Source organism: Penicillium verhagenii (assembly GCF_028828195.1).
Source record: "Penicillium verhagenii strain IBT 33310 chromosome Unknown utg000007l_segment0_segment0, whole genome shotgun sequence".
NCBI classification, from domain to species: domain Eukaryota; kingdom Fungi; phylum Ascomycota; class Eurotiomycetes; order Eurotiales; family Aspergillaceae; genus Penicillium; species Penicillium verhagenii.
In genome coordinates this window covers 646776-673839 of record NW_026643171.1, presented here as the reverse complement: position 1 = coordinate 673839, position 27064 = coordinate 646776, and the positions used below count along the sequence as shown (strand labels likewise).

Here is a 27064-nt window from a genome sequence, read left to right as displayed (position 1 = left end):
TGAATTGTTAATATTCGACGGTAATGGAAATTAAAATTAGATATCAGTCCAAAACTACCCCAAGGTCTAGAATCGTGTGAAATCGGAACAATTGTACTTACTCAATACTAGTAGTACCTAGTAGTACAAGTAATACCCAGGTATATATACTGTACTGGGTGATACCAACCAGTTGTAATCACTGATCTCGGAAATAGCGTTCTCTAGTGCCTACTTAATTTGCGACCCGTGACGTGTCTTTTTTCCAACTGAACTGAGGATACCAGAGTATCTTTCGAGGCAGAGGAGAAGGTTTTGACTTTCGAGTCCTGTAGCGGAGTTATGTTCACAAATTGCCCAGATGGACCAATGCCTGTCGCAAAACGATGTCATTATAGGCCATAACTACGATGAAGAGCCCTTGTGTCTTGACGGAGAAGATAAGTATTGCTGTACTGTAGATATGACACTCGGTGAGGGGGTCACGTGTGTTACATGCTTATATAAGTGAGATCCTAGTGTAAATAAATCCAAAGCGGCGACTAAATAGGAAAGCTCTCTATCTGGCGTAACAGTTATATTCCCAGGTTCTATTCAATACAGAAAGTTCAGCTGGCCTCTTATGTCTTCACATCCTATATCATGGTGGGCCATTCGTCCCTCTCAGTATATCTTTGGTATCCAAGCCATTCCTCTGTTAGCCAGTGGTGTCTACAGTTTGCTCTGGCCAGGTGCGGTGGCCAATATGTCAGATTCACCTCTGTGGGGAGTTAGCCATGGAACAATCCAGGCAATGAGGTAATGCTTTCTGAACCTGAGACTGAATCCGTACTCCCGCTCATAGATGGTGTATAGCATGACATCTATCGCCTTGGGGGCATGCCAAATGATTGCTGCATATCAAAACAATATTCCTATGATGACTGTGGCGGTGCCGGGGAGACTTTTGGCCGCTTTGGTTTTCTACCGCAGTGGTGGAGGATGGCGCAAGGTGGCACCTGTGGAGGGTTGTATGGGACTAGTCATCGCGATCGGGGTGTATTGGACGAGGTATACCGATCGGAAAGAAGAGAAGAAGGATTAGAAGACCTGCGTGGGTGAGACCTTCAAATTGTTTCTACAATCTGTAGGGGAGCGATGAAAGAAAGAAGAACAGTACTCTTAGTACATAGGTAAGCTTCTCTTTGACATGTACATAATGTACCCATAATGTACTTACATGTAGTACTAAGTACTCTTTACTTGGTGTGTCCAAGTGGCTACATACATAGTGAATGCATATTTCCAAACATTGAAGGTTATGCCCACATGGGTGTACATATATGTACCCGAGTATACCGTGGTTCTACGGTTCAAATGTTGTACATAATATTGTTTCCCTTGACAATGCTAGTCGAACTGCCCATATACATACGTACAATAATAAAAATTTATCGCTTTTTTTTTTTTTTTTTGGATATATCCTAATGTATATTCTGAAGAAGTTTTGAGGTCATGTAGCCTTTGTACAACAGGATGTAAGAATACTATGTATGAAACCATCCAGATCAATTAAATGCATGTTGATCTTTGATAGATTTACGTCATAGTAGTAATGATCACACGAGTGAAATAGTTAAAAAGTTTGAATTACAGTACAATATCAATGCACAGAAGTAAAATCTCAATCTTCAGCCCCAAATCTTTGAAAAGTACCCAGTACCGGATGAGATGCCCCCGGCTCCACCTGATCTGAAGTACTCAGTACAACGTCAGTGCCCTGGGCTTGGTGGCTTACCTCAGCCCACCAGAACCCCTCGAAACCCCACGGTGCCTGAGGAAATTTGCTGCCGAATCTACGTCAAACCAGCGAGGTTCGTTCCCCCCCATTTTGCCACTTTGGCCTCTTCAGCAAATTGTTACATCGCGTTCTAATTAATCCATAGGTGTGAATAATAGGAACAGGAACTTACCCTTTGTTCCTTCGGCCCATTTCGAGCCCGGTTAGGCGTCGTCGACAAGGCTAAGGCCAATCCTCTTTTTTTTTTTAACCCCCCGGTGGTAGTCCACTTTCGCGTCGCCCAAAATGAGTTCCCAACAACAGCAAGGGAACGAGGTTGAGAAGAATATCGAGATCTGGAAAGTGAAGAAGTTGATCAAGCGCTTGGAATCCGCCCGCGGAAATGGAACTTCTATGATTTCACTCATCATTCGTACGCTCCTTGCCCCGCGATCCCCATTGCATATTTTCTTTGTCTTTGAAATCCCCCAAACTTGACGGCCTGACATGCAAAAATAGCGCCCAAGGATCAGATTTCTCGAGCGGCAAAGATGTTGGCTGAAGAATACGTAAGTCGTTCCTCTTGGCCTTCACTTCAGAAGGCTCACACAAAGCCTACAAATATCTAACGCACCATTCCAGGGTACCGCCTCCAACATCAAGTCCCGAGTCAACCGTCTCTCCGTCTTGTCCGCTATCACATCCACCCAGCAGCGTTTGAAGTTGTACAACAAGGTCCCCCCGAATGGTTTGGTAGTCTACTGTGGTGAAATTATCACCGCAGAAGGCAAGGAGCGCAAGATCAACATCGATTTCGAGCCTTTCAAGCCGATCAACACTTCCCTCTACCTTTGTGACAACAAGTTCCACACCGAGGCTCTGAGTGAGTTGCTGGAGTCGGACTCGAAGTTCGGTTTCATTATCATGGATGGTAACGGTGCGCTGTTCGGTACCTTGAGTGGTAACACCCGCGAAATTCTCCAGCGTCTATCCGTCGATCTGCCCAAGAAGCACGTAAGTCTGGCTCTAGGAATCAGTTTCGAATCTTATCTTCATCCCCGCTGACTGATCTCCAGGGACGTGGTGGTCAATCCGCGCTGCGTTTCGCGCGTCTGCGTGAGGAAAAGCGTCACAACTACGTGCGTAAGATTGCCGAGCTCGCTGTTCAGAACTACATCACCAACGACAAGGTCAACGTTGCTGGTCTCGTCCTGGCTGGTTCCGCCGATTTCAAGAACGACCTCAACCAGTCCGATCTGTTCGACGGACGTCTCCAGAGCAAGGTTATCAAGGTTGTTGACGTGTCTTACGGAGGTGAGAATGGTTTCAACCAGGCTATTGAGCTCTCCGGAGAGACATTGAGCAACGTCAAGTTTATCCAGGAGAAGAAGTTGATCGCCAAGTACTTCGAAGAGATCAGCCAGGATACTGGCAAGATCTGCTACGGTGTGGAAGATACTCTTAAGGCTATGGAGCTTGGTGCTGCTGAGACACTTATTGTCTTTGAAAATTTGGATGTCACCAGATACCAACTGAAGACTTCTGCTGGCGATGAGGTGATTGTTAACGCCACCAAGGCCCAGGAGATCAACAACCGTGAACTCTTCCAAGATAAGGAAACTGGTGCCGAGATGGAGGTCATCGAGTCCACCACTTTCATTGAGTGGCTTGCCGAGTCCTACAAGGACTTTGGTGCCACCCTGGAGTTCGTCTCGGACCGTTCGGGGGAAGGTAACCAGTTCGTCAAGGGCTTTGGTGGTATTGGAGCCCTTCTCCGTTATAAGGTGAACTTTGAACAGCTTGCCGATTTCAGTGATGATGACGAGTTCTACGATGGTATGTGCATCTGAAACTAGGATCTATTATTGATGGCTTCCCATAAACTGACATTTACTTCCCACAGATTGAGCTGGGTACTTGACGGAAAGGCGACCGGTTCTGTGCGAGATTGGTGAGCCAGATCGGTGACTTTAAATACGCATAGACTTACAAAATGCAAAGCGGATCTTCCTTGATTGGTATACCAGAACAGCATGCTATATTGGTGTGCTAGAGCGGCGTGGCACACCGATCCAGCTTGCTTAGCATGGCGGTGCCAACGTGACACGATATTTTTATAGCTTGAACTGCGCATAGCCTTGCAAAACCCGACACTGGGTGTGCTAACATACTACGTGACAGTGCTAACAGGGCACACCATTTAAATGATTTTAAATGCACACCTTACAATATCTAAATCGACGCTTGCTAGATTAGTGTGCCACATAAAACCCGCCGCTCTGGCATACCTAGCTTTAGAATTTATAAGGCTATGCGTATTGAAAGTCACATCTTACAATATTACAAACTGCAATCTTGATAGTATGCCGCTCTATAGCTTCAGGATTTATCAGGTCTGCCCCTACTCTTCCTTTATTTTCCCCTTCAATGTTCAACTTTCCACACTGTCTACTTTAGTTACAGAAAACGTCGACTTTATATACTTTGTTTTACTCTTCCTGCCTCCCCCCCCTCTCCCTCCTCTGCTCACAGTAGTACAGATACTACTACATCCCCGGCAGAGCCCGCGCGGCCCTTGGGGTTCTTTGCTGCACCTGGTGATTCGTCGTCGTCTGCACCGCGTTTGCCAAGTCCCACTTCCGACAGCAGCTTCGCTCCGCGAGTCAACGGACTTACCCAGATCATTGCGCCCTCGCAGAGAGCGAGGATGAACGGCCAGAAGCTCCCTCGGCGAGTGTTCTGACGGCTCGCCCTCATCTCAGTGACTGAGATGAACTAATGTGTAAATTGCAATGTTTGAAAAGTTGGATGCGATTCTCTGTGATTCTCTGCAATATCCAGTACCTTATTGCCGTCTGCCACTGTGTAGGCGAGGCGGGGCATTGCCTTTGGCGGCTCTGTCTTGTCGCCGTGGTCCCAGGGTAGCTTGTTCTGGTTTGCTCTATCATGTTCCTCGCACTCGTTATAGTTTGAAAATACATTGGAGAGCCTCGCAATCCTGCTTCCTTGTTGTATATTCATATATATGTTTTTTTCTTTGGTATCTAGCGCTGGTATATAAAACACCCGAAAATTTCCATGACCCCCCTCAGACTCTTTCATGTCCTCACTTGTGACACCATTAATTTCCTTCGTAAATCATCTTGAAATCCATGCAAAAGATAAATGAAAGGAAAAAAGGAAAAACATTTATGCAGTCTGTGCGCCCAGCTGATCCTTCCATGTCCCTAAATCCCTGCACGACTCCGTGACGTGTTGCAGATCTTGCAAAGCCTCTACAACAGCATCCTTGTTTTCCTCCGATGGGGTTCGTCCACATTCCACAAAAAAGATATATTGCCAAGCCCGTTTCAAACTGGGCCTGGTGTTTATTGTCGTGAGATTCAGTCCGTGATTCTTAAAAATCAAAAGCGCACTTGCCAATGCACCCGGCGAGGAATGATCAATGGAGAATGTGATCAACGTTTTATGCGTGCTTTCGTGGATAGGATCTGGCGTTGAAGTGGGCGCCTTGGGCTGCTCCAAGTCAAGCGTAGCTGTCCGTTCAACATGGATGTTCCTCAAAATCAAGAATCGAGTGGTATTATCCGCGCGATCCTCAATATTCTCCTTCAGAACGTCAACACCGTGATGCTCCGCGGCGAATCGGCTTGCAATAGCAGCGCTTTTCTCCGTCGGCGACTTGGAGATAATCTCCGCTCCCTTCGAAGTTGAAGAGACATCTTGTCTTTCTACACCCTTGAAATATTGAGAAAGGAATCCCTCGCATTGACCCCAGGCCTGGGGGTGTGTGTATAGCTTGGTGATGGCCCCGTCGTACCCGGACCAACCGGAGGGATATGAGCCCTTGTGTACCAACAAGCAGTGGTGCACGGTCAAATAGTATTCGCCGCATACTTTCACGTCTTTATACTGATCATTTCGATCGGCGAGGAGGTCGAGAGTCTGAACAACCGAACCATTGGTTGAATTTTCGCAAGGGATCACGGCATAATCAGCCTCTTGGTTTTGAACGGCAGCAAAGGCATCGGCGAAGGAGATATGGGGAAGTAACGAGGCTGAGATTTTACCGAAAGCTTCAGCTGCGGCCTTGGGACAGGGGTTAGTTCTATGGGGGTACAATGGGTACATTTGACAATGATCCCAGGTATGCGGGGTAAGCTTCGTACCTGGTGTGAGAAAGATGCTAGTGGGCCGAGAAAAGCCACCCGTAAGCGCGTCATTGAGAAGGATGTTTTTGGAATAGCCTCAGGTTTGAATCCGCTATTTCAAATAAAGAAATCTCCCCGTGTTGAGTCTTTTCGATTAAACTATTCTAGTTCCAGGTCCAATCCCGATCCCAATTAATCCAAACCTGAAGCGGTGTGGACCAACCCCAATCAAAAACAAACAAGGCAAACTTGCGACTTTGACCGTAAGATCACCGCCATCATGCTCTCACATTTTAATGTGACATCTCGTTTGTCCATGAAACTAAGCCCTATAAGCCATTTGCTCCGAGCAGTGCAACATCGAGCGTATTCCTCGCTCTCAGAACGCCTACACCATGATCTGACTACGCGAAAGCTCCCATTGACCTTCGACTATCTACATCCTCAGCCATCTCACCTCTTAACACTCTCGCTCCACGGTCTTCTCCCACAATCATCCGGTAGTCCTCATGTATCGCCGACCCTTCCTTCGATTGCAAATCCGTACCCGTTGCCAATCGGTCACCACTTGATCTACTTTCCACCCCAAGTAACCCTGTCGCAATTGGTTCCAGATGGCTGTGACGTCCTTCATACACCAGGTGATCCTTTCAATCGCCGCATGTGGGCAGGTGGCGATGTCAGATTTCCAAAATTTGAACCGCTCCTGGATGGCAGCCGGGCCGTCTGCATTGAGTCAATTCGGAACGTGACTGTGAAAGGACGCGAAGGAGATGAGAAAGTGATCGTGACGATTGAGCGACGGGTTGGTACTGTGCCCGAAGGGGAGACCCAAGAATCGACATGGAGCCGGATATGGCAAGAAAATGAAGCAGACTTGGGAGACTCGTCGCTAATTGAAAATCGAGATCTCATATTCATGCGGGCCAAGACCGCGGAGCAAATTGAATTAGACCGAGAGCAGTTTGCGAAACCGAGTCGATATGTCAAGTGTGAGTTATTCTTTTACTAAAAGCTTTTTCATTTATAACATAACATGTGTGTTATATAAAAAGAAAAGGGGGAAAACTTACAAATGCCAAACAGCTCCCCCTGATGCGGTATTCCGCCATTCATTATTGCCCACCAAGGCATTACTCTTCCGCTTCTCAGCCTTGACATTCAATGCACACTCCATCCACTTGGACAAAGACTACACACAGAACCAGGAAGGCTTCAGAAACCTTCTGGTTCATGGTCCCTTGACCTTGACCCTGCTTCTGAGCGTCCTGCAAAGCCACTTCCAAAGTCTGAACCTTCGGATTGGACAAATTGAATATAAAAATCTTGCACCTCTATATGTTGATGAAGAATTGACAATCTGTGGCAAACCCAAAAATAACGACTCTTGGGATGTCTGGATTGAGGGCCCTGGTGGTAGTCTTGCCGTTCGAGGTACTATCAGGACTTGCCCAGTATAGCCTGCTAATAAACAAGCATCTTCTTAGTTTACAACAATATGAATATTTTGAAACATACAGGCGAAATGATTTATTGAAATTAAGAAACTTTTACTCATACCTTGAGTTTCACAGCATTTGCCGCACCTCGAGTATTTTCTACTCAAGTGCTAGTAGTTCTAGTCAGTGATTCCCGGCTATATCAAACCCACTCGGTGCCAAGACTTCGGATCCCGGACAAACCTACATTCCGGACTTTTGCACACGTTGGTTTAAAAGCTTTCATTCTCATCTTTTGTCAGTTTCTTTTTTCTTCATCCTTCTTCCACTCCTGTTTCAATGGCGAAGTTGAGCTCTTTAACAGCTTAGCCTTTTATTCTCACTTTCTTTTCTCGGCTCACCATGGACCAAGTCCAGGCGGCCTTCTGGGCAGCACCTCCGGTGACTCGGTACGCTGCACTGTCATTCCACCGCGGTGGACTTGTTGACTGACTTGTCTGAAGTACAATCACAGCTCTGACTCTGGTTCAGTCTGCCCTAGTCTATGGCGGCGTGCTCAATGGATATTATGTTATCTTTTGGCCGGACCGAATTCTCAAGCTGCTTCCGGAGATCTGGCGTCTTGCCACTCCATTCCTACTAACCGGCCCAAAACTCAGCTTTGTCTTTGACCTTTATCGCAGTATGATGCCTCAGTGTTGCATTGGCCCTTGGCCCTGCTAACCTGCTGGCAGTGTATCATTATGGCAGTCAACTGGAGACCAATTCGGCCCGTTTCAGCCAACCCGGAGATTTCTTTATCTACCTGGTATTTGTAGCTTTCACCCTTATGGTAAGTGGCTCGCTTGATCTCGAGTCGTGTTTTTTTTTTTCATTTCGTTTTTTCCACCTCCCAATCTGCCCGCCCAGCCCAAACAAATGGCTGTATCGGTTCCTGAACGTGAGGAAGAGTACCCCTGCATCCCGTGTGGCACCGCAAAAGAATTCGCAAAATAACTTTGGTGCTGCATGGGGTGTGGGATTGGTGGGATTGCCTAAGTTAGCTGTCGTGATTCTATAAGTTCATGCCAGCGGTTCGGGTGCCCTACATTCTACATACATCTATTACCATTCATTCCCAAATACTATCATTATCATTTCCAACTCCAACTCCTATCTCTCGATTTCTCGTGGTAGCTCAATATGTTCTAAAGTTGCTAACTTTGCCAAAGCTCATTGCAGGCTACATCCTTGGCGGGATGATTTTCAATTCTGGTGAGATTTTTTTCTTCTACTTTGCGTGGACTTGATACAGCGCGGGCACTAAGATTTTTCTTTGCCTTTTTCCATGTAGCATTGACCCTGGCTTTCATCTACACCTACGCCCAAGAGAACCGGGGTAGGAAAGCCATGCTGTGGTTCTTTGAGATTCCCATGGAATACCTTCCATGGGCCATGCTGTTGATGAATATGGTCATGAACGGATGGCCTTCAGCATTAAGTGAGGGCATGGGCATTGTGGCTGCTCATCTATATGACTTCCTCACCCGCATCTACCCAACCTTTGGTGGTGGTCGAAATTATCTTGTCACGCCCGCTGCAGTCCAGCGGTATTTCTCCCGCCATACCCCCGGTACTGCCCAGCGTGGATATGGTACGGCATTCCAGCCCTCCGCGGCTTCACAGCCCTCTCAGCCCTCTCGGGGCTGGACCTCCTCCATCCAGAACCCATGGGGCGGCCGAGGTGCGGGTCGAAGACTTGGTGGTGATTAAACACACATCAAAATTGAAAGACCCACGATGTTCAGAACGTTTGCGGGTCCAGAGGGGGATTAGTCTTGCATTATTCCCGGCGTTTCAATAATGTCTACTTCGTGATGGCGATTCTTGACAGAAGAGACTTACGAGTCTCGTGACCTTATTGCCAATGTCATGTCAATCAATTTAGCAACCATTACCATTCGGTGTTTCATAATCGACCAATGGAACACGCATTTTCAATACAATATGATATTTCTTCAAATAAGAAAAAAAAAACAAATTCCTAAATACTAAGGAAAGAAAAATCCCAAACCCCAGCCACCTAGAACAGATTCACGTACTTGGCCAAGTCTAGTACTGAGATGAGAATTTCATGCCGATGGCCAAGTCACGTGACCCACCACGGGCACTAAACCGGAATGGGAAATGGAGCTGCCGCACTCGCAAAATTTCCTCGAGCAAAATTTTGGTCTGCAACAGCAACACCATCGACAAAATGGCCGCCGTCAACAACCAGGAGATGGACTACGCCATCAAGCCCGAGGCGGTTAAGCCTGCCATCACCGCTGAGGAATGGCCCCTTTTGCTCAAGAACTACGACAAATGTATGTTTCAGGAAGAAGAAAAAAAAAGAAGAAAAAAAAACTTCACATCTTCGATCCTTGAACCATTGACTAAACTTCTCACTTTATAGTGCTCGTTCGCACCGGACACTTCACCCCTATCCCTGCCGGTGCCTCGCCTCTCAAGCGTGATCTCAAGTCCTACATCAGCTCCGGTGTCATCAACCTCGACAAGCCGTCGAACCCTTCCAGTCACGAGGTCGTGGCTTGGATGAAGCGGATCCTCAGGTAAATAAAATCTTCACCACATTCCACTCAATGGCTTTGGCCTTTCCGGAAGACAGTCGAAATCGAGGAAAATATATACTAAACGAATTGGTTATTCTAGATCCGAGAAGACTGGTCACAGTGGTACCCTCGACCCTAAGGTCACTGGTTGCTTGATTGTCTGCATTGACCGTGCCACCCGCCTGGTCAAGTCCCAGCAGGGTGCTGGTAAGGAGTATGTCTGTGTTATCCGTCTGCACGAGAAGATTCCCGGTGGCGAGGCTCAGTTCCGCCGCGCTCTGGAGACCCTCACCGGTGCTCTGTTCCAGCGTCCTCCTCTTATCTCCGCTGTCAAGCGTCAGCTCCGTGTCCGTACCATCTACGAGAGCAAGATGTACGAGTTCGACAACGAGCGCCACCTGGGTGTCTTCTGGGTGAGCTGTGAGGCCGGTACCTACATCCGTACCCTCTGTGTTCACTTGGGTCTGCTGTTGGGTGTTGGTGCCCACATGCAAGAGCTGCGCCGTGTTCGCTCCGGAGCTATGAACGAGGAGAGCGGCATGGTCACTCTGCACGATGTCATGGATGCCCAGTGGGTGTACGACAACCAGCGTGATGAGTCTTACCTGCGCAAGGTTATCCGTCCCCTCGAGAGCCTGCTCACCGGCTACAAGCGTGTTGTCGTCAAGGACAGCGCTGTCAACGCTGTCTGCTACGGTGCTAAGCTCATGATTCCCGGTCTTCTGCGTTTCGGTAAGTTCCCACTTTGTTTTTCGTCGCATGATCTTTTATCTTCTCTCTCCTCTTCTCAAAAAATCGAAACTAATAATTTCTCGCAGAGTCCGGTATCGAGGTTGACGAGGAGGTTGTCCTGATGACCACCAAGGGTGAGGCTATTGCCATTGGTATCGCCCAGATGTCCACTGTGGAGCTTTCCACCTGCGATCACGGTGTTGTTGCCAAGGTCAAGCGTTGCATTATGGAGCGTGACCTGTACCCCCGCCGCTGGGGATTGGGCCCCATTGCCCTTGAGAAGAAGAAGCTCAAGTCTGCTGGCAAGCTCGACGTAAGTCATTACCCTGCGACATGTGAATAGCCCAGAACTAATTTGTTTCATATCAGAAATACGGCCGTACCAACGAGGCCACTCCCGCTTCCTGGAAGAAGGACTACAAGGACTACGATGCTGTTGAGGATGTCACTGAGGAGTCTTCTGCTCCCGCTGTTACCTCCACCCCTGCTGTTGAGGAGCCCGTGAAGGCCGATTCCGAGGCCGATGCCGATGATGACAAGAAGAAGCGCAAGCACGACGGTGAGACCGCCGAGGAGAAGGCCGAGCGCAAGAAGAAGAAGAAGGAGAAGAAGGAAAAGAAGGAGCGCCGGAAGTCCAAGCAGGCTGAGGACAGCGAGGACAGCGACTAGATTTCCAGGAAGACACCCTGCTAGGTCGTGGTCTGCTTCCTGTACCATATTATTAGGTCTTTTCATTGTTTGCTTCCGGAGTCTTTGGGTCAAAAGGGAATGTTGGTTTGAAGATTTATGCGTTCATAGTAGTTGTTATAGTCCAACCTGTGATGTTACTGTAAAGATTTTACTCTTTTATGAAAATCTAGTTGATACAACTTGCTCAGAATGACGAGATCATATTCCAATCTACAACCTTGGAGTAGAAGAAACATTAGAACCCGGCTTGTCTAGTGCTGCATTTTTGCTATTCTTGGCCAAATTCAAGCTGAGGGTTTTGGTGTTTTTCCAAGTGACCAAGGATAGCATCCGATGCTTCAAAGCAGAAAGTTTTAGATTCCAATATGTAGTTTTCAGGGTATGTTATACAGCATCACGAAAGTACTACATTATGCTAAAATATTCGCAGCCCTAACTCGATGCGGTATTTCGTCTCAGCACCGTTAAGAATACATCGTAGTATGTAATCCTCGTGACCACTGATGGCCGACCCGCACTCTCCGCACTTCCCCTCTTGAACCTCGTTCTAATCTAGAACAACTCCAGATATTTCCTACCTCGTCTTGGATGATAACAGACCTATTTCTCTTTCTCCTTTCACAAGGCAGCATTAATATTCAGAAATGGCCGCCGAGCTAACCTCGACGAAGCTCAACCCTGAAAGCCATCTGATCTTGGTAATGAAGCTCTCTACTGCAACGTCATCGAAAAAAAAAGCCACTGAACTAATCGCCATTCTGATGTGCAGGATCAACCACTCCTTCGATTACCTCAAGAACTCGCTCGAAGGAACTTTAAGACCGTTCAACGAGCCGTCGAACGAGAAAAGGAATATGTTCTCCCTGCTCTCAAAGAGGCAGCGAACGCTTCCCTCTCCAACGCTCACACCCCCGACCAGACACTTGCAGCCCTCGATGCTATGATCTCCAGAATGCAAGGCCTGAAAAGGAAGATGGAAAGCTTGCAGGAAGAAGAGCGACGAATTCAGACCCAATCTCGCAAGCGCATCCAGCATCTTGAAGCCTTGCATGAGATCCCGAACTTGGCAGATGTCAAGTACGACCAATGGTCTCGCGTGCGGCTGGATCGGTTATTGGTCGATCATATGCTCCGGTCGGGTTTCTCAGAAAGTGCGAAACAGCTTGCCGAAGAGCGAGGGATCGATGGCCTTGTAGATCTGGAGGTGTTCACACAGTGCCAGCAGGTAGTCCAGAGTCTTCGCCGCGGAGAAACAAAGGACGCATTACAATGGTGTGGAGAGAATAAGGCGGCATTAAAGAAGAGCAACGTTCGTTCTTTTTTCTTTTCTTATCTTTTCGTTCTGTCTTTGTTTTTGTCTCCCATACAAATTGGTGACTGACTGACCTTGTTGGTTTCTAGCATAACCTAGAATTCGAACTGAGAATGCAGCAGTACATCGAGCTGGTTCGAACACAGGACCGGGCAAAAAAACTGGAGGCTATTTCACATGCCAAAAAATACTTAACGCCTAATCACGAGTCGCAGAATAGTGAAGTCATGCAAGCAGCAGGACTGCTTGTCTTTAATCAGGACACTCGGGCAGAGCCGTACAAGGTGAGCTTTATAAATCCCAGACTCTGGGGGCGCTAAGTATAAAAAGACTACCCACTGACCACGAAATGCAGTCCTTGTTCTCCCAGGACCGATGGAAGATTCTCTCTGACCTCTTCATCAAAACTCACCATGAGCTTCTTTCACTGCCTTCACAGCCTCTCCTTCATATTGCCCTTTCTGCAGGGCTGTCGGCGCTCAAGACCCCCCTGTGCCACTCAGCTTACACGTCATCCAGCTCAAACTCACAGTCAACAAGCACCTCGGTATGCCCGATCTGCTCGACGGAACTGAATGAGTTAGCCCGTAAAATGCCATATGCTCACCATTCCAAGAGCTACGTGGAAGGCGATGCAATTGTGCTACCCAACGGTCGAGTCTATGGAAAGGAGCGACTATTGGAAATCAGTAAGAACCTTGGGGTTGTAGACGCAGGCAAAGTCAAAGATCCGACAACAGGCGAAGTGTTTGATGAAAGTGCGATGAAGAAAGTGTACATCCTGTAACATTGCCCAGTGTGGTGTTACATGTATGATGCACTGTATCGAATCTCTACATCACTTTTGAGGTGAATCGCTTTACGGAAAAAGGGGGTTTTTGGAACTCTTTATCCTTTTTGACCTGGTTATCATTTAAGAGGGTATCAACTACAAATGTACTCTTATGATTTGTATTATCTCTTCATCTGAAGACAGAGATAAACTATTTGGCATTGAAATTCAACTCTACTCGCTATCATCCGAATCATCCTCAGTCCGAGCCCTCTTTTTCTTCTTGTCCGCACTCACACCCCCCTTCTTGTTCTTCTTCTCCGTATCTGCAGCCTCCTTCTTCACCTCAAATACATACATTCTCGCCTCCCGATCCTCTCCCCGCCATCCACCCCTGGCCCCGTTCTTCCCCTCCACCTCCCCAAGCGTCCGAGCATGAGAATACCCCTCATAAGAAGTCCACGGAAACCGGAAACTAGTAACAACCTGTAATCCCGCATGACGAGCCAGATCCTTAATATTCCACAACGTATACGGCTCGCCCTCAAAGAGCGAAACCAAGATCTGTCCCGGTCCAGTCCGGACCTCCTTCCCAGACGATTGATCCCCTCCATCACCTCCTTCCTCCTCCTCATCATCATCTTCATCCTCATCCTCATCCTCCTCATCCTCCTCTTCATCCTCCCACTCATCATCATCCGGGTCAATAGCCACCGGCGCCGCCGAAAGAAGAGGCACACAAGCCTTGAAGAACCCAACAAGCAGTTCCTGATTCGCTCTGACCTGACGATTAACATCCGTAGACAAACCACCCACATGCGGGAAATTGAAACAAATCACGTCCCACGGCCCACTATGCACAGGCTTGGCTTCAGGTTCAGGCCTCAGCAACTGCCGCACATTCTGCTCCTGTTTCTGGCGCAATTGTTGGGCCTTTTCGATCATCCAGGATGGACGTTTACGCTCTTTGCGTGGATAGGCCGATTTGAGTTCCTTGCCACCGCCTCCAGCGACGCCTAGTTTGCGGGCGTCGACGGAGTAGAGGATCTTGGGTTGATTTTGGTTTTTGGGTGTGGTTTGTTGCTGGTCGATTGAGAGCTTGGAGTCTGCTTCTCCTTCTGCTTCTGCCTCTGGCTCTGCCGAAGCCTTTTCCGCGTTGGATTTGGATTTGGATTTGGATTTGGAAGCAGGTGCTTGGAGGATATCGAAGATATTTTGCTCTGCTTGTGGATACTTGCCCAGAAGGGTTTCTTGTGAGTCGTAGCATGTGGCGTATAGCTTATGGCATTTATATTGTGTAGCCAAAGAACGGGCAAATGAGAAATCGCCTAGATAGAGGTTAGTTTGAGAAAGTAGCACTCGAGACATCAGGATAAACATGGATGAATAGTCATTAACAAGGCACAAAGTCCATATCATAACACATGCACATTGAGATATTGAGAAGCAGTATTTTCCCCGAGTCTTGACCAGATTCGACATGAAACCCAGACATCCAAGATGGAACAGAAAAGACAAAAAGAAAAGAAAAGAGAGCTTATTATGTATGAAAAGAGCCAAGCATCAAGGACACAGAACAGAACACTCACCCTCTCCAACCAATAAAACACGGTCCCCTCTCAAGAAAGGCACAATAGGCCTCTGATTAGCCTGGAGCGGACCCTTCTTCTGGTTCTGGGGCGCATCGGCCGTCCCAGCGCCTTTAGTCTTCGGCTTGGACTGGGAAGGAGTCTGGCCCTGTTTAGCTGGAGGACCGGGGCGATTTGGCCGGGCAGCGGGCCCCTTTTGCTTCTTGCGGGGCATTTCTGAATATAATTACAGCTTCTGCTGAGGTATTGTGGATATGCGGAGTAAAACGAGGGTTTGTAGATTTGCCAGTATCTTAAGGAAATTTTGGAGGTTGGAGTTCGGCCAATCAAAGATCCGGGTAAAATGTCCACATTGGAATTGATATTCACGGTTACGAGTTCCTTGGAGCTGTGGTTCTCTTATTTTATATGAATGAACATGCATACAAGAGTAACATTAAATAGACCTGAGTATCCCCGTAGATGAAATGTCAGACATTTATAAGGTTGACTCTAGTTGGGCGGGCTTTCGGGGCACCGGTACTATGTGTAGATGCTTCAAATTACTGGACAAAAGGGAAACAAATGAATTTAGTCCTTCCGAAGTTTGAATGTTACAGAAACACGTTCTATTCCAACATGGCATAGCTATATACATCAAAAGACAACCGAAGGGGAAAAAAACAAGACCAGGCTATGCCCTGCTAAAGGCAGAAAAGAAATATTAAAAGTCATACTGCAGCCCAAGTGGCAACCCATTCCCCTAGATGACAAAAAGAAAAGAAAAGCCACAAAACACCAATACAGGACCACAGGAGCCCCAAGGGGGAGCTGTAATGAAACGTGAATCATAATGTCACATGCAAGAGGGTCCCAATGCCTCATGTTTTGGGGGAGGTAAAGGGGAGAGTAGATGCGCGGTCGGTCCTAGGACTTCGTATCCAGAAAAAATAAACAATATTCATTCATTGTCCATTCTTCGATTTTTTTTTCAAGAGCGTAGCGAGTCACGCATGCTCTGGCTGCTGGCGCTAACCAATGGGTTGGAGGTAGGCAGGACACCAGTCTTGGGCTTAGCGCTCTGCTTAATCTTGGCCACAGCGTAGACGATACCGGAGAAGAAACCAACGACGATAGCAGATACACTGGGGAAGGTGACGGGAGCATCGAAGAAGACCAGACCGGAGACGGCGATGGGAAGCTTGTTGAGAGCACCGACCATGGAGTAAGTGGTGGACGAGGTGACACGCACACACCAGGCGGAGGTGTAAGAGATGAAGACAGAGGACAAGCCGGACAGAATCATGGCGATCCAGATACCGTTGCGGTTGGCCTCGGGGAAGTTGCGGGCCAGGTTGGCAGAAGACCAGTCCTCAACCAGCAGGGTGAACACAATAAGGACGGGGATGGACAGCAAGTTGTTGTAGAACATGGCTAAAAGAAGAACGAATGAGTTAGAGGACAGGACGAGAAAAGGATATCGGATTTGAGCACAAACATACTGTCAAAGTCCTTGAAGTTGGTCAACTTGATGCGCTTGCGCATACCCAACACATAGGACGAGGTGCACAGGCAGTTGATCATCATCCAGACGTAACCGGCATTCAGGGTGGAGACCTTGCTAGAGGTGTCACCGCTGCTCTCAACAGCGTGCTTGATGTCGGCCCAGGCGGCAACAATGGAGCTGAGAACCATCAAACCGAAGGAAAACAGGGTCATGTTGGTAACGGAGCCACCGAACCACAGGACTTCACCGTAGGCGATAAGAATGATGGTCAAGTTCTTGAAGATGGTGTAGACCGGAATCGAAAGGAACTGAAGGGCCTTGGAGCCGGTGTAGATCATGCCAATGAGCAGCAGAGTGATCGGGAACCCTATTACAACAATTACATTAATACACTGTTCGTCGCTCTTTTGTGTGACACTATATCAAAAGTAGTGGGGCGCCTTACACTTTCGGGCCTCGTCGGTGCTGAAGTCCCGGTAGGTAATCAAACCCATAGACTTGCAAGTTTGGATAGCGGCGATACAGACAATAGACTATAGCAAATAATCAATCAACTACTGTCCATATGATCGATATATTTTATGTATGGAAGCCACGGGGTAACATACCTGAATCATCAGGAGTAGGAAATTGAGATTAAAGTCCAATCCTGACAAGACATACTTGTTCATAACGGTCATCAAGATAGACGAACCGCAGTAACACAGAACAGGCAAGATAGGACTGTTTGTCGCATTGCTGGGAGGAGACGGCCGAAGTTGTGGTGGCGGCGCGGCCTCGAATTCCTTATTGCCCTGATCCAGCTTATCCATGTCGATTTCATAGTCGTCGGTCTTCTTGCCTTCGACCATCTTGGCGGTTTTGTGAGGGATTCGGAAACCCGGAAAACAAAGAACGAAAGAAAGTTGGCGGAGAAGAAGAAGTGGACGGTGAAATACAAGACAAAAGGAGAAAATAATCAAGCGTACAATGGACGCGCGAGGGAGAAAACAAGTCAAAGGCAGAACTTTTGGTTTTGGCCGGAAGCGGCGCAGGGCTTAAGTCAGCCTTCTCAGGGGAGTCACGTGCAGGTTAATTTAAGAGATAAAGCCCAATTGGGACTAGCGTGGGTTAGTCAGATTGAGAACTTGTATTGATTAGTCAATTAGGGGAAATTGTACACATTCAGAAGTTACTATACTTGGATATTTCTGATATTTCTGATATTCACGACAATTATGATGTTCAATTTATACAGAATCATCTCAAGTCTCCTCTTGGAAGAAAGTGTCATGTCTTAAAACTCCCCCCTAAAAAAACATACTATTTACCGCCCACCTATACCCCCGGTGGAGCTCTGTGACGCGAAGATCCTCTAAGCCTCCACTTCTCTCCCTTTTCACATAATTCAAATCACCACAAATTATTTCTCAGGGGACCCAACGGTCAATTGCGCATTCAATTGACGCAGTAAAGACTCTCCACCTATTTTCGAAAAATACCCCAAGAGAAAAAAAAACAGAAGCAGGAAAAATCACACCTATCTCCCCTCCCCTCGAATCTCTCCTCCACCCTCGAACAACCAACCCCTCACAACCCCTCCGGGAAAAAAAAAGAGAGACCCTCCGACGATGCCAGACAATCACCACGGAGATTCGGATGACGAAGCTCTATTCGCATCCCTCGAAAACGAAGACCAGGATGACGCCGCCTACCGTACACAGCGCATCCAACAACTAAACGCCGAGCTCGCCGCTCAAAAAAACAATCGCTCCGCCAACTCCAACAGTGCCACATACACACAAGATGTGAGATACCCCACGCTCACCAGCGACCAAAGTGTGCTAGACTTTACAACATCGACAACGCGGTGTATTGTTCATTTTGCACATGATGATTTTGCGCGATGCGCGACAATGGATGCACGGCTGGAGGAGTTAGCGGGGAGACATTACGAGGTGAAATTCGCGCGCGTGGATGTGCGGAAGACGCCTTTCTTGGCTGAAAAACTGAGCATTCGGGTATTGCCCTGTGTGATTGGATTCAAGGATGGAGTTGGGGTTGAGCGGGTGGTTGGATTTGAGGGATTGGGTGCTGGTGGGACAAATGGCACAGAGGCGGGCTTTAGCGTTGCCGTTCTGGAGAAACGGTTACTATACAAGGGCGTTTTGGTGCAAGCGAAGTTTGCAGCCAATGATGAGGATGAGGATGAGCATCAGAGTGAGGATGAAGGGTACGATGTGAGGAAGGGGACTCGTTTGCGGAAGAAGCTGATTCAGAGTGGGAAGGTTGGACAACGAGGACGATATGACGATGATGACGACGACGAATGGGATTAAATATAGGACCTTTTTTTCTTCTTTTGCCACGACTTTTCATGTACTTAGAATGACCTACATCTACCATGAAGTACATATATCAGAATCTACACGACTCTTTATCAAAGTTCAAGATCTAACCAAATCTACAAGTCTTGAAAGGAAGTCAAACAGAAGAACATCTGAAAGTTCAAGAACTGATTCATCATAGAATTACAGACAAAAAATATCAATGACCGTGAACACAGCTAGTCGCAAGCAAAACCAAAAGAAAAGAACAGCTCCCTAAAGTTACAAAATGAAATGCCGCGAAGCCGGTAACCGGAGAGAAGAAAAGCATGGGGAATTCTATACACGGAAGCAGAGCAGTTGTCATGTAGATCCAGAAGCTCATCATCAGACGCCAGTCGCCCTTGAGAATATGAAATCTGAAAAAAAAAGAGGAACAAAGGATAAAAAAACAAGAACAAGAACAAGGGACAAAGAACAAAATGATCTAAATGGCCACGTTCTTCATCTCTCCAAGAACCTCGGAGTCTAGAACATTGGATGATGATTCTGCGGATTCATCGTTCTTCTCGGACTTGTCCTCGGAGGGCTTGATTTCGGGGAACCCTTCATTTTCCTTGTTGGAGATTTGTGGGGTAGTCACCTCCAGCAAGTCCTCTTCAGACTCTTCCTTGCTCTCTTGTGGATCTTCAGAAATTGTAGGCCCCGCGGAGCCGGAAGGACCCTCCTCAGTTACCCGAGCAAGAGGGCTGGACATACCGAAGGGGGTCTTGGGGCTCTGAGCGGGTCCTCGGTTGGGGAAGCGGTTGGGAGATCGGCCTCGCTCCTCAGCGCGAGTTGGGCTGCCGTAAGGTGAATCTCGGGTGGATCCCTTACCATTGGCATTTCCACCCAGTCCATTGGGACCACGTCGGCGCTGGGGGCGACGGCCGTACTTCTGGTCAACGCGCCACCGGAGAACCTCCATATACGGCGGCTCGACATTCTGCGACTTGAACTCCTTGAGTTTCATTTCGTTGGTCTCCTCGTCAATAATAGTTCGGCCACTGCAGAGGTCGTCGGCGAATGTAGCCAGGAAAGCAGCCCAGGAACGGGCAACCACGTATTTACAGTCATAGTCACGGCCGAAAATGATGACTTGGCCCCATTTACCGGCGGGACCGGGGGCAAGATCGATCGCAAGAAGGTTACCACCCCAATCGCGGGCCAGAGGAATCCACGCCGGGTGAGCGTAGGCCTTTTGAACGGCACCGGGTGGCTGAGAGTCCTGGCGATCGAGCAACTCGTTTCGCCATGTGGCATTGGGTTGAGGGGGAGCGGCTGATGAGCTTGCGGCGGAGCTGGACACGGGAGTCGACATCATGGCAGCACTGAGGAACTCCTCGTTCACGGTCTTCCAGTTGTGGCGTTCCTGCACAATCTCCTCACAGTCCAGCAGCATGGAACTGAAGAGAATACCGGTAGGGAGACCTCCGCGCTCCTGACCATCGTGGATCATCAAAGACTCCCGTAACTCGAGCGGCAAACTGCAATCCAACTCATGTTCCAACTCGTTAATATCGTTCTGTGTGCATCCTTCGCCGAGGTTATCCAATAATTCCTCGTAGTTACTCTCCAGCCATCTCTCAATCTTTCGCCAGGAGTGAGCGACAGGCGGAGGTGGTGGTGCCCCATCGTGGAAACTTTGCATTTGAATCTCTCCTCCTTCCTGATCATTTGATCTCCGTTTCGAAGCCGCTGATCTCATGCCGGGGGAATATGGGCGGTTTGGGGAACCAGGGTCGGTCGGGGAACCGTTGAATTCGGTGGATTGCGCGTTGGTGAAGCCCTTGGAGGATTCATCATCATATGGGTTGGAGAGATCTGGACGAGATTCGATCGCACTGGTGGCAATGGATGTGAGAGGTTCATGACGGCTTTGATTGAGAGGAACGTGTCGACCGGTACGGTAGGGAGAATCGTGGGAGGCATGACGGTCATAGGAGGTCATGGTATGCCAAAAGGAGCGCCATGTTGAGCCGAATCTGCAAAACCAAATTAGATCTGATGTATATTTTTTGATCAAAAGAGATATTGATCTGCAAGGGAAGGGGGAGTATTAGACTAACACATTCGCCATGGTGGGAGAGCGGGTTGATGGAGAAGAAGAGAGGGGGAGGTTTTTTTTGGCAGGGAAAGGGAAATCAGGGCAGGTCTAAAATCATAGACCCGCAAACCAGGGAGTTTTATAGAACTTGCAATTCTCTTCTTTTTTTTTTCTTTGTAATCTTTATTTCTTTTTCTTTTTCTCAATAAAATGAAGTTCAGGGCAAATATGGGGAAAAGGGAAAAAGGGAATGGTAATTTCCCCTAAAGTTATGAATCCCATCACTTCATCCCCTGGCCGCATCCAGGTTCCTCAGGCATGCAGATCATGATGTCGACACCTGATCGCAGAATGTCTTATATAAGAAATGTAGAAAATACTAAGACATTGGTTACCAAGTATATGTTATATGGCATACGTCAATCTACAAGACCATATTACTTGGGTATACTTCTGTTGATGTTTCTTGTTCCTATCGACTATGTATAGGCCCTTCACTAGTGTTAAACTACCTTCTTCTATGGATTTCTTCTTCGGATCCTCCTTTCTATTATTTATTCTAGTAATTCTAGCTAAATGTCAAGTTCAGCCACCGTGGCGTCTAGACTCCATCCTAATTAAGCTTCATAACAACCGAGACAAAGATCGACGAAGATTACAATGAGCTGACATTTGAGCTGAGGGTATACTTAATATTAGGGTAGAATGTGATATACAGTACAGTGATAATTAAAAACCCAAATTCCATGCATATCCTCATCAGTTCGGACAATGTTTCCCCCCCGGACCTGCAAAAACCAAATCGAGTGCACGATCGTATTTATAAAATTAGAAAATTAAACCATATGGCCTCTTCCAATGGCCAGAAAAGTGGAGCGCAGTGAGTGGCGTCGGTGACCCAGATTAAAAGGGGGAACATTGCGACGCAGACATTCAGAGACCACGTCAGCCATGTGGATTGTTGAAACTGGGGAGTTTTTTGTTTTATTTTATTGATTTTGAACAAGATTATTGGAGAAGGCAAAAGGGGAGGGAAATTCGAAAAGAGAGAAAGAGAAAGAGAAAGAATCCAGTTTAAAGAACAATGGAAAAGAAGTATAAAAGTTAACCCTTTGGACCCTTTTCCCAAGATTATCGAGAACCATCGAGAACCAGTTCTGGCCCAGTCTGATTGGGATCAGCGCAGCGGAACCAAACAGAAAAGGCTTGGAGTAGACGCCGTTGTTACTGGACTCGGATATTTGCCGGTGATTCGACGCTCCGAAACGGTGTGGCTTGTTGCTCCACTTGAATTGCATTCGGAGCTCAAGGAAAAATAAAAGTGGATGTTCAAGTATGCGATTTTGCCACTCTCACTGACGTTGTTTATATGCATCTTTATATGCATGCGTCTATGTATCTTATACATGATTAATTCAATAGCATATACTATACAGGAAAGGTAGTTATACTCAAGTATTGTACCCTACTAGTACACATGAGAGTACTCTACACTCGTTCTCTCCTTCGATATCAAGACCAACATCATACGTAAATTACAAAAAAACTCAACCAAAGGAGTGGACGGTATGGAATTCACACCAACATAGTCACGAAGACCAAAAGACAACAAAGGTAAAGACTACATAACATGGGGAAATGGTGCCTCGTCAGGACCAACAGGGTGATCAGAGCAAATGCCCTGGGAAAAGTGAAGAAAATGAAGAGACAGAAGGAAAGAAGGAAAGAAAAGAAAAGACAACAATAACGAATGATCATCTAAAGCGATAATAGTAAACCATCACCAAGAGCGAACGTGCAGAGAGCAAAGAATATCAAATCATAGCCATCCTCGGCTGACCGTCGCAAAACAAACAAAAAAACCCAACCAGCCTTGTACCCTACTTGGAAAGATCACCGACTCCGAACGATGCAAATAAAAGGTCACCCTTTCTCTCTCGTTCAATAAGGAAGAAGAAAAAAAATAACCAACCTAGCGCACTGTACCAAGAAGCAAGACCGGTGTATCTCAGAAGCACCTCCAAATAAAGTACCAATCGCAAGCGAAAGGAATCATGCCAAAACGAAGCCACCGAGGGGACCTTGAACCAGTCCAGGTTGCCCCTATTAACAGAATGCAAAGAGAGGATAAAGAAATACCGAGATACGGAATGATAAGAATGGCGAAACGACGGAAATTGTGAAACTGATAAAAGGAAGGAGGCATAATGAAAAGAAAGAAAAAAAAGAAAACATCAAAGGGGAAAAGAAAAGACGGTGATTAGAGGGTCGTCATCAAGAAAGTCAAAACGTGAGGAAAATCAAACACGAGAGCTTTGGATTTCTGGAGTCGCATCCATCTTCAGAACCCGTCGGAGATCAGCTTCCATTTGCCTGGTATCGACAGCCCGGGAGGGCGACGGAGAGTGGGTAGGCAAAGTGAAGGCTGCGGTAGCGTATTGAGGCTGTGGGGAAATGTAATTGGTCGAGTCGCTAGAAGTTGGCACTGATGCTCTTCCCATGTATGGATTGCCATATGGGCCAGCAAAAGGAGCGTGGTAGTGATTGGGTGGAACTTCACGTCGTAGTGGGGACTCAGTATTGCGAACTTGGTGACCATTCGCGTAGGGGTACTGGTAACCAGCCTGGTTGGGCACTTGCGGGACCTGAGGAGAGTATCCCCGATTGATAGGAGCTGGGGGACCAGAGTTCGTTCGACTGGGCGTGGCATAAGGAGGAAGACTGGGATTGACATGCGGGCGGGCTCCATACTGGGAAGCAGGGTGTTCTGGTGCAGGGGAGTTGGGTGACGACCGCTGAGGGCGCGGATTAAGGAGCAGTTGCTTCAACTCCGCATTCTTTGCACGCCGCTGCTCTTCGGTCTCGGGGGTCTGAGTAGGTGGCGAGCTGGAGGAGCGGAAAGCAGTCATACGATCCTGGTAAGATGGCGCAAAGGAAGGCCCAATGTTTGAGCCGCGCCCATTCTCGGAGCCCATTTCGAATGAGAACATACCGCCAGGCAGATTAGGATGTGGCAATCTCGGTTCGGTTTGAGGTAAGCGCGCGCGATTGCTCAGCTCGGGACTGCTCATGGAATTGGAATTCCGTGCCTGTACGGCAGCTTTGAAAAGGAAATCCAGAGGAGTGGACTGAGGCTCAGGCTCACCAGCCGCGAGCTGCTGCGGGGGGCGAGCTCGGGGCTTGGACGGAGTTGTCTCTACCTCACCTTCTGTATCCGCGGTATCGCTGTCAGTTTCAAGAGTTGTTGCGAGGTCAGACTCAGGTAGCGACTTGGAAAAGAAGCTGGGCATCGGCAATTGTGAGGGCGCTGGGGATGCATGAAAAGTTGGCCCGGCATATGCGCTATCCTTAGCTTGTTGCGGGGTGACATTCGCAGCGTTCGTGCGAGAAGAGGTGCGTCGATGCCCATTTGATCCATTCGCTCCATTCGCTCCACTTGCTCCATTGTGCCCATTGGGCGCAGACTCGGTTCGGTTCACGTCTTTGGGCTTCTTCCCAGAGCGGGGAGGCTTCTTCTTAGATTGGGGGTGGACATTATTGGGATTTGATGAATCTGTGGCCACGCCAGCTGGAGTCATATTGCGTGGCGGTGAGGAAGGTGGGGTAGTCAGAAGCGCCATATTCTGTGTATGGGGGGTGGTATTCTTCTTGGGCTGCGGGCGGCGATTGTTATTGTTGTTGTTGCGAGGGCCCTTGGGGGTAGGAGGATTGGAAGTTGGGGTTGACATGGCGATGGGTTGGCTTAAAAAATAGGCAGCCTGATTCAGAAAGTGTATGGGAAAAAGGAAAGTAAAGCAAAGCGCAGACGCTAGGAAAAGCAGGCAAGGATATCGAGTAGAAAGTCGTTCCTGTCACTGCTCAGCAGCTGTCGACAATATTAAGTAATTTCCAGTGTCCGGAAAGCAGAGAATATGGGCAAAAGTGAATGCAGAAAAGATTGAAAGCAGGATCTACCAGGTCGCAAGGAACGACATAAGTGAAGCGCAAAAAGGCATGTCTTTATAACATAAGTGAAGGAGAAGATGAGTCGTAGGAAAGTGACGGAAGAGTTCCAAGGCGGGGAGACCACATGACTAAGGGTTTTGCCGCCAGAAACAGTGGGGTTTTGCTGTGTTCAGACAAGCTGGAGCCTCATTCCTATTTTTTGATTAGATCCTATTCAGCGACCACTGACTTCGGTTATTCACGGAGTCTACAGTGTACTAGTAGGCAAACCTGGAAATTGTTGTGAAGGATTTCAACCCACGCCAGTCGCCTCATCCAACACGACCATACCCGGAAGGTCCTCCTAGCTTAAGCTACCGACCATCCCACTCCCGACCTCACTCCTCCCTCCTCCCTCCCACCGCTACAGCACCATACAAGCTACAACAATGGCCGACGTGGAGATGAAAGATTCTAGTGCAGCCTCCTCAAAGGGCAAGGCTGTCGCAACAACCTCTGATAGTACCAGCGATGGTAAGAAGAAGTTTGAAGTGAAGAAGGTACCTAAACAAACCAACCGCCTTGGGGGCACTGGCCATTATGACAATGAAATACTAATCTATGTTTCTAGTGGAACGCTGTTGCTCTTTGGGCTTGGGACATTGTTGTTGATAACTGTGCTATCTGCCGAAACCACATTATGGACCTGTGTATGTTGTCAAAATGAAGGTCACGTCACACTTGTTGAGCTACAGCTAATGTTGAACGGAAACAGGTATCGAGTGTCAAGCAAACCAAGGATCTTCAACAACGGAGGAGTGCACTGTCGCTTGGGGTATCTGCAATGTGAGTAGTTGCTACACCCCTAGAGAGGTGTTGAATCAGCTCTGACATTTTCTAGCACGCCTTCCACTTCCACTGCATCTCGAGATGGCTGAAGACCCGTCAAGTGTGTCCGCTGGATAACCGTGACTGGGAGTTCCAGAAGTATGGTCGGTAGACGATAGAAGATGGACATGCCCAACAGACCAGTAACAAATGCACCGGAGCCTGGCTGCTGCCACGCATACATGTTTAATGGCTATGACCAGAGGGGAGAAGTACGCTTTTTTGAAAGATAAAAAGAATTTTATGATTTCCTTTCTCAGCGTTTAGGTAGTTATTTTTTGCCTTGGTATTTATCAAAGCCCGATGAATGATCCCATGTGTTATCCCGTTCTTGTAGATTTGTATGCTTCTTCCAGATGCTTTTCATGCCACTTTGACCCCATCAACGACTACTTGTGGACCTCTTGAACTCCCATCCTTATTCAACCACTTCTCTGGATTTTGATTGTAAATAGGCCATGGAGGGATCACAGCGAGCGCTGTGAACAGCGTGCCACCTAGGCCGACCCAAAGTGTAAGGTACATATCCTTGTAGATGTATCCGATGAGAAAACTGGCGACCTGGAGAGGATTTGTATGTTAGCAGGGTATTTCTTCGATTATCGATTGAGGGATATGTTGGCACTTGCTCCAGAAATAACTAGCAAAATAGTGCTTAGTAGCTCTGCCAGGCGTTGGCCGTGGAAGTCCTGTCGCGTCAGGTTAGTTCCATCTCTCCATGATGATATACCATAAATACCAGATTTAGAGGTACATACAATCTGGCCTTCCAAAGCATCCTGAATTGGTGCAAGTAGCTCGTCCATAGTTAGAAATGTGAATGGATTACTCGTGATGAAAGGTCACGTAAACCTGGGGGAACAGCTTATCGCAAGAGTGTCATCTGCCCACCGCCTCCGCCCCAGCTCTATGGAAACCAAACAAGCATTTAACTATCTGATCAAATCTCTCTCAATGGTCAAATTTCATGTCAATTAGTATGTTGACTGAGTAAATTTTGATTACTTGAATTGAAGTGGAATTTTTGGTGTCAGAAATACTAGTGAAATGGACATGTGGAAATATTTCGTAATTCATCTACGCCTTTATCTCTGAATCTAGCTTTAGGGCCATGCATGGCCCACTCATATATGAATCATGCTAGGTGCTCACTTTGGCAGCTCAAATACGAAGAAAGTTTTCCCACCATGAAACAAAAGGCTCTTGCTGAGAAATCTTCCCGTGTCTCAAGTCACCCGCATGCTGCGGCGTTAACCGCAAAGCAGCGGTGAGATGAACCGGAGGATCTTGCAGCAACACATGGCCAATGCTTGGCAGAGAAAACAAGATTCTAGTACCAGTCCCAAAATAATCATTGAGT

At 47.6% G+C, this 27064-nt stretch overlaps 14 protein-coding genes across 14 annotated transcripts; 7 read left to right on the top strand and 7 right to left on the bottom strand.

Annotated features, from left to right (window-relative positions):
• Window positions 1–2044: 2044 nt before the first annotated feature.
• Window positions 2045–3646, top strand: N7466_006949 (translation termination factor eRF1; the record flags this gene model as incomplete). The annotated part of the gene is made up of 5 exons (XM_057166338.1): window positions 2045–2171; window positions 2258–2307; window positions 2381–2752; window positions 2815–3574; window positions 3642–3646. 5 exons carry the CDS (start codon window positions 2045–2047, stop codon window positions 3644–3646), a joined length of 1314 nt encoding a protein of 437 aa, XP_057019379.1.
• Window positions 3647–4264: 618 nt separating this feature from the next.
• N7466_006948 (uncharacterized protein) lies at window positions 4265–4495 on the bottom strand (the record flags this gene model as incomplete). Its single annotated transcript, XM_057166337.1, has 1 exon — window positions 4265–4495. The coding sequence occupies one exon, from the start codon at window positions 4493–4495 to the stop codon at window positions 4265–4267; it is 231 nt and encodes a 76-aa protein (XP_057019378.1).
• Window positions 4496–4927: 432 nt separating this feature from the next.
• N7466_006947 (prephenate dehydratase PHA2) lies at window positions 4928–5961 on the bottom strand (the record flags this gene model as incomplete). The annotated part of the gene is made up of 2 exons (XM_057166336.1): window positions 4928–5827; window positions 5908–5961. 2 exons carry the CDS (start codon window positions 5959–5961, stop codon window positions 4928–4930), a joined length of 954 nt encoding a protein of 317 aa, XP_057019377.1.
• A 208-nt stretch (window positions 5962–6169) lies between these two features.
• Window positions 6170–7349, top strand: N7466_006946 (uncharacterized protein; the record flags this gene model as incomplete). Its single annotated transcript, XM_057166335.1, has 2 exons — window positions 6170–6881; window positions 6976–7349. 2 exons carry the CDS (start codon window positions 6170–6172, stop codon window positions 7347–7349), a joined length of 1086 nt encoding a protein of 361 aa, XP_057019376.1.
• Window positions 7350–7730: 381 nt separating this feature from the next.
• Window positions 7731–9080, top strand: N7466_006945 (uncharacterized protein; the record flags this gene model as incomplete). The annotated part of the gene is made up of 5 exons (XM_057166334.1): window positions 7731–7777; window positions 7832–8010; window positions 8063–8160; window positions 8540–8582; window positions 8662–9080. The coding sequence occupies 5 exons, from the start codon at window positions 7731–7733 to the stop codon at window positions 9078–9080; spliced, it is 786 nt and encodes a 261-aa protein (XP_057019375.1).
• A 484-nt stretch (window positions 9081–9564) lies between these two features.
• On the top strand, window positions 9565–11320 carry cbf5 (pseudouridine synthase CBF5; the record flags this gene model as incomplete). Its single annotated transcript, XM_057166333.1, has 5 exons — window positions 9565–9673; window positions 9763–9919; window positions 10020–10651; window positions 10738–10964; window positions 11021–11320. The coding sequence occupies 5 exons, from the start codon at window positions 9565–9567 to the stop codon at window positions 11318–11320; spliced, it is 1425 nt and encodes a 474-aa protein (XP_057019374.1).
• Window positions 11321–11985: 665 nt separating this feature from the next.
• Window positions 11986–13440, top strand: N7466_006943 (FYV10 family protein; the record flags this gene model as incomplete). Its single annotated transcript, XM_057166332.1, has 4 exons — window positions 11986–12039; window positions 12111–12650; window positions 12743–12937; window positions 13009–13440. The coding sequence occupies 4 exons, from the start codon at window positions 11986–11988 to the stop codon at window positions 13438–13440; spliced, it is 1221 nt and encodes a 406-aa protein (XP_057019373.1).
• Window positions 13441–13659: 219 nt separating this feature from the next.
• Window positions 13660–15228, bottom strand: N7466_006942 (25S rRNA (uracil2634-N3)-methyltransferase; the record flags this gene model as incomplete). Its single annotated transcript, XM_057166331.1, has 2 exons — window positions 13660–14753; window positions 15015–15228. 2 exons carry the CDS (start codon window positions 15226–15228, stop codon window positions 13660–13662), a joined length of 1308 nt encoding a protein of 435 aa, XP_057019372.1.
• A 756-nt stretch (window positions 15229–15984) lies between these two features.
• Window positions 15985–17351, bottom strand: gmtA (GDP-mannose transporter; the record flags this gene model as incomplete). The annotated part of the gene is made up of 4 exons (XM_057166330.1): window positions 15985–16427; window positions 16496–16867; window positions 16946–17033; window positions 17109–17351. 4 exons carry the CDS (start codon window positions 17349–17351, stop codon window positions 15985–15987), a joined length of 1146 nt encoding a protein of 381 aa, XP_057019371.1.
• A 759-nt stretch (window positions 17352–18110) lies between these two features.
• On the top strand, window positions 18111–18818 carry N7466_006940 (thioredoxin domain-containing protein; the record flags this gene model as incomplete). The annotated part of the gene is made up of 1 exon (XM_057166329.1): window positions 18111–18818. The coding sequence occupies one exon, from the start codon at window positions 18111–18113 to the stop codon at window positions 18816–18818; it is 708 nt and encodes a 235-aa protein (XP_057019370.1).
• Window positions 18819–19293: 475 nt separating this feature from the next.
• N7466_006939 (SMI1/KNR4 family protein) lies at window positions 19294–20925 on the bottom strand (the record flags this gene model as incomplete). The annotated part of the gene is made up of 2 exons (XM_057166328.1): window positions 19294–20830; window positions 20915–20925. 2 exons carry the CDS (start codon window positions 20923–20925, stop codon window positions 19294–19296), a joined length of 1548 nt encoding a protein of 515 aa, XP_057019369.1.
• A 2267-nt stretch (window positions 20926–23192) lies between these two features.
• N7466_006938 (uncharacterized protein) lies at window positions 23193–24620 on the bottom strand (the record flags this gene model as incomplete). Its single annotated transcript, XM_057166327.1, has 1 exon — window positions 23193–24620. The coding sequence occupies one exon, from the start codon at window positions 24618–24620 to the stop codon at window positions 23193–23195; it is 1428 nt and encodes a 475-aa protein (XP_057019368.1).
• Window positions 24621–25265: 645 nt separating this feature from the next.
• Window positions 25266–25816, top strand: N7466_006937 (SCF ubiquitin ligase complex subunit HRT1; the record flags this gene model as incomplete). Its single annotated transcript, XM_057166326.1, has 4 exons — window positions 25266–25376; window positions 25448–25526; window positions 25592–25662; window positions 25718–25816. 4 exons carry the CDS (start codon window positions 25266–25268, stop codon window positions 25814–25816), a joined length of 360 nt encoding a protein of 119 aa, XP_057019367.1.
• Window positions 25817–26067: 251 nt separating this feature from the next.
• On the bottom strand, window positions 26068–26510 carry N7466_006936 (signal peptidase complex subunit 1; the record flags this gene model as incomplete). The annotated part of the gene is made up of 3 exons (XM_057166325.1): window positions 26068–26265; window positions 26334–26393; window positions 26463–26510. The coding sequence occupies 3 exons, from the start codon at window positions 26508–26510 to the stop codon at window positions 26068–26070; spliced, it is 306 nt and encodes a 101-aa protein (XP_057019366.1).
• Window positions 26511–27064: the final 554 nt, after the last annotated feature.